The following is a 5137-nucleotide window of genomic DNA, read 5'->3' on the forward strand; positions in this document are numbered from 1 at the left end:
TGTCATGACAGGTTCATTGACATGAAATTGGTTGACTCGATACATATTTTCACAGATTTTTTTTGAAAAGTTGGCTGTGGAAGTTTGCACATTCTATAGTCGATTGGAACATCTGTCCATAAAATATCAGAAACTATTTTCGTAATTTGTGGCAATCTTGTTTTTAAGTTGATCAAACTTAATCAATTCTTTTGTGGACTGTATATTAACTGCTGAATCATGCGGTTTTCTAGAATATATATATATATATATATATATATATATATATATATATATATATATACATATATATATATGAGTATTGGACGGCACCACTTTTTGTTTTCTAAGAGCCAAAGCTGAAGAATAGTTTGAGTGTAATTGCGGTTTTTCCTAAACTCCTATGTGCGAAATGTTTTTTTTTTGCGTAAAGGATAAACATTTCTACTCTATTGAGTTGACTATCAATTTAAAATCCATCAATTGTTTTAATAGGACCCAGAAACCAAAAGAAAATGTCATGCAAAAACATGAAAATGGTTTACTTAATTGACCGTCGACAGTATTCCGCTTCTTTGAATGAACAAAGCTTTCAGTTCCGACTATCGAAACGGAGAGGAACTTTGAAAAAGTTCTTCAAAAATCAATTCAAGTTATTATGCAAACTTTTTGTATTTACTTGTTCCATCTTTTTGTTTGTTATTCACTTTTCGAAATTCATTTCCATGCGTTAAGTATAATTCTGCCATCACACTATGCACAAAAAACTACCCTTTTTCTGCAGTTCTTTATTCATTGTGTGTTACTTGCTCAGAAACCGGCTATCTTTGTTACATTTCGTCGATAGCAAAGAGCAGCTGTTTGATAGATCATTCTTTAGGCTTTCTGTATTTCAGGAAAAGTTCGATGAATTTTAAAGTGAGTTTTTGATTAGTTTTGTCGGATCTAGATTTTGGGCTAGGAGTTTTACCGTTGAAAAGACCCTGGATAAAAACCATAGTGTAAAACAATTTGTTTTTGACAGCTTTTCTTTGCGTTATTGCTTACGCTGCCCGGGCTGAGGTGTTCAAATTGTGTTTCGACTGACTCGACCCAAACTTGCTGTGTTTCGACCGACTCAACGGACGGAAAAATGTGTTAGATTGTGTTCGAATCAAACGTGCTTTGTTTCGATCATTTCGACCGAAACTTGCTAGATTTCAACGGACTCGACCGAAGGAAAACTGTGCGCAAGTGTGTTCAGCCCTAACGTGCTACTTTGTGTTCGATGATCTACTTAACAAACCCCTTATGGTATCTACTAAAGAGTCTCCATCCCCATAAATAAAAACAGTAAATTACCACAAGAGCTTTGTATTGAGAACTCTAATTTTGCTGCATTCTGTTTGACCAAAAATTCGAACTCTTTAATCTATTTAACAATCCTCCTTCCTGAAAGGGGGAGATTGTTCAATAGATCCGTTCTCGTCTTTGTTTTTGGCTATGTCTCTAAATAGTAGTCGACTATGTTTCGACTATGTTTCGAAATTGTGTTCGACCGAAAGGGCTGCTTTTGACCACGGATTGGGTCGAACAACACCCGTGTGTGCGATCGAATTCGATCGAAACATACAAGTCGAATACCTCAACCCGGGTACTGGAATTGAAATTTTAGGTTATAGCTTGGGTATTCATTGAGCCCCTGATTTTAACAGCAATCAAGCAACAGGAATATAAGGGCAGCATAATAAAAAGGGACAGATAAACTTAAGGGCTGAAGTATTAAATTGAAGTAATTTTTCATTTATGTTTTTAAGGCTTGACTTGTTTTTTTTTACGTTTAAGGATGAATGGAAATTTCTGTCAGTCAAAAGTTAGAAGCAACTTAAAAAGTTACAGTTCATCTTCGAGCATATCCTTCATTACAGCTTTCTTGGCACATATGTAGAATCCTGACTCGGAGCAGGCGTGAGAGACTACTTTGTTATGATGCGCGTCGCCGACAACTAGCGCAGCGCAATTCCCTTCGTCTGTCGGTTCCCCGACATCCCAAAGGTTCGGGGTGCTCTGGTTAACGTCAAACATCGCTGCATTCTGAAAGGCCCATTCATCAGCTACTGAAGCCCTTTGAATTCCGAGGAACGTCGCGGTTTCCGTCTCTGAATGGTTCGAAGGTGCCAGTGCACGAAGAATCGCGAGTTCCAAGGCGTCCCGGGGAAACGCCAATGACGAGTCCTTAGACTGGCAATGAGTCACAGCGGCCGTGTAGTTTTTCTTCTCTTTAGCAACGTAGAAACATGTGTGATAAGCTGAGTGAAGCCAATCATCGTCGCAATTGGAGTTCGGGTTTTCCAGGTGAGTCAAACGCGTGTTTAATTTCTGCAAGTAGTGGATTTCTCCCTCTGTTATTTTTCCGACTAAAAGGGAATTCAAAATGACTCAAAACCAAAAAAATTAAACAGTGCGATGATGCACGAGTCAAACACTATTGGATTTTATCGAAAGCGCAAAGCGGAAATGATTCGCCGCAAGTTTTTGACAAGTGCCGCGCGGGAATTCGAAATGGTCTTTCGTGTCATAACCAAGATGCAGTTTTGGAGGACTTTGTCTGCCTGGTTTTACCAACCCCTTCATGTTTTCGACGTCAAAACACCGGCAACTTCAACTTCGCTCGCATCACTTAGGTATTTGAATGATTAAAAACAAATTTTTTTAAATCATTTCCATGCATTAGGCAAAAATTCAATCGCAGCTAACTGGCATTCATATGCTAGATCGGCTCAAATCACCTACCTTCATCTTGAACATGGTTAGTCTGTCTTAAAGCAGCCACAGCAATCGAGAAAATGATAAGCATTGCCAGAGAATTCAGAAGCAGCCACCCGAGCGCTAAGAACCAAAAGTTCTTTGCAAGCATTGGTGGCAACTTGTTGATCAACGTGTCCCCACCCCCCATGTTGCCATAAAGTCCGTTGTTCGCCGACACTCCCCCCTCTCCTTCCCGATCTGAACTTCGAGAAGGGAGCTCAAAGGTCACGTCGCCTTCAGACGCAGAGGCCATTTTTCAAGGTCACTTGCGGAATTGCGCAATTGCCCAATTGTAGTTTGAGTTTTATGGAAACTGTTGCTCCGTATAATCGAATTAGTTGTAACTTTCGGAATATATCAATTTATAATCAATTTATATATTTTTTTTCTGTAATGACGTTTCTTCAATTGAAAAACAATAAAGCCAAACAAAAATGGTATAAGATGTGATTAACTAGCGCATACAAAATAATTTATAATTGCTAGTTTTATATGTATAATCACTCAAAAAACGTAAGATTTGGTTTCAATCAAATATTTGCCATTTTTGAGCATATACATTGCGACGGTAATTTTATTCAGTTGAAAGCATATTTATCAGGCGGATAGGCGCGCAGTGGTTTTTTTAAACGATACCAATTGTATCAAAAACGTATTGTTTTTGGCTGAGCAAAATGGTGGTTGTTTTTGCTGTGCTCTCTATATTTAATATTGAACGTGAGAGCCATTTCAGATACGAATGATACTGTTAGTTGCTGTTTTTTCTGCCTTTATAGTTGTATAGTTTTTAACGACAAAAAATACTGCCGGAGCTATGGCGTATGTAGAAAACTTCAAATGAAAATTCGCACGAAAAATGACTCAAAATACAAAAAGTATGAGAATATCAGCGACACTATGCTAGTTTCAAAATAGCAGGGCTTTCGCTAATTTTGCATTAACTATATAATTTTCAGAATACTCGGGAATGAATTTTTAATTGGATTTGCACAAAAAGTGCTGGGAATATTTTTTCGCATTAGCGTGAGCAACTGACGGATATAAAGATTAATCAATCACTAATTGCTCAATCAACTACTACAACAATCAAAAACTATTGATCTTTCTAACATGGGTAGATTTAAGGGAGGATGCAAATTTGAACCCCCTCAGTGATTTGACTCCTTCATCACACATAGGGTCCCAAATTATTTAAATAATTCGCTGAAAAATCTGTTCAGCACATTATGTAGACGATTTCACGAATTCTGTTATATGAGACAGTGTTCTCAATTCATGCAGATAAATTAATTGCTTTTTTTTTTTGCTGCGAGACACGCGAAAATGGATCTGGAGCTGTTAATTTACTAAGTGCCATTTTGTGAACATTTTATTTTGATTATCTTTACTAATTTACTTGATCCATTCCCGGCCAATTCACCCTGAAAATTTCTGAAGACGTCTTGGAGGCTAATATATACTAAATTTGAGGGGGGAGCGCGAAAATTTTCAAAGAGGCTCAAGAAAGGATTTTTTGGTCTGTTTTTATCAAAAAATTCCGGCGGCGTCAAAATAGAGTTGAGAGAACTCGAAAATTAATATGGTTGACTCAAAAAAGTCATCAACAATTTCGAATTGTTTCCCAATGAAAATCCGGCCCCCAGAAAAAATAATATATCCGCCCCTTCTTTGTATAATCAGGTTTCAATTCTCAATTCAAATATCAATTATTGGCACTTTCCTGCTTTCCCGTTAGTGCCATCTCCAGCTAATTTGAGCGCCATAATACAAGAAAACCTGCAGGGCATGATGGGTTTATATCTTGTTAGTAGGAGGATGCAGGGGCTAAAACCGGCCTCAGTTTTCGACAAAACATTTCTACAATATAAAAAAATATCCAATTTGGAACCTGATCTAAACTACATTTTATGATTGGATAAATAGGATATTTTACCACTGTAAAGAATTTAATATTAACCAATCATAATCCATCTAACTAATAACCCACTTATTTGTAAGTACTGAAATTACTTGTAATTTCAGCACCAGAGAGATTTGAATTTAACTTAGAAATTAGTTGCCTCTCCAAGAGAACTTCAGCAGCCGCAATAAACCAGTATACCCTAGATCTATTGAGCCTAGCAGACACTAGTTAGACAACCTGAGACTAGAAAGTATAAGAGTAAGATTAGGATCGGTATTAGACTAAGAAGTTGCACGAATCTATCCGGCCGAAAATACGATAGCGTGACGAGCAGACGGTGTACCCTGTCCGAAATTACTCTATGAGTGAACCACATCGGTCATAACTCATCTGGTGCGACCATAAGTCTCGAATAAGACCTTAACAGCTTAAAACCAACCAAAAATAGATTAGAAATTAGACAAAACA

General features: G+C 37.4%; 2 protein-coding genes across 2 annotated transcripts in view; both read right to left on the minus strand.

Moving 5' to 3' along the window:
- Positions 1-931: 931 nt before the first annotated feature.
- LOC134856451 (uncharacterized) lies at positions 932-3471 on the minus strand. Its single transcript, XM_063872729.1, has 2 exons — positions 2752-3471; positions 932-2375 (listed from the first exon to the last, which is right to left on the minus strand). The coding sequence occupies exons 1-2, from the start codon at positions 3017-3019 to the stop codon at positions 1852-1854; spliced, it is 792 nt and encodes a 263-aa protein (XP_063728799.1). The 5' UTR covers positions 3020-3471; the 3' UTR covers positions 932-1851.
- A 1584-nt stretch (positions 3472-5055) lies between these two features.
- Positions 5056-5137, minus strand: part of LOC134856788 (aldehyde dehydrogenase, mitochondrial-like) — a 3979-nt gene continuing 3897 nt past the window's right edge. Inside the window, exon 6 of the mRNA XM_063873067.1 lies at positions 5056-5096. Coding sequence (XP_063729137.1) covers positions 5056-5096 — 41 coding nt within the window. The remainder of the gene's footprint in view (positions 5097-5137) is intronic.

The sequence above is a fragment of the Symsagittifera roscoffensis genome, chromosome 1 (genome assembly GCF_963678635.1).
Source record: "Symsagittifera roscoffensis chromosome 1, txSymRosc1.1, whole genome shotgun sequence".
NCBI classification, from domain to species: domain Eukaryota; kingdom Metazoa; phylum Xenacoelomorpha; order Acoela; family Convolutidae; genus Symsagittifera; species Symsagittifera roscoffensis.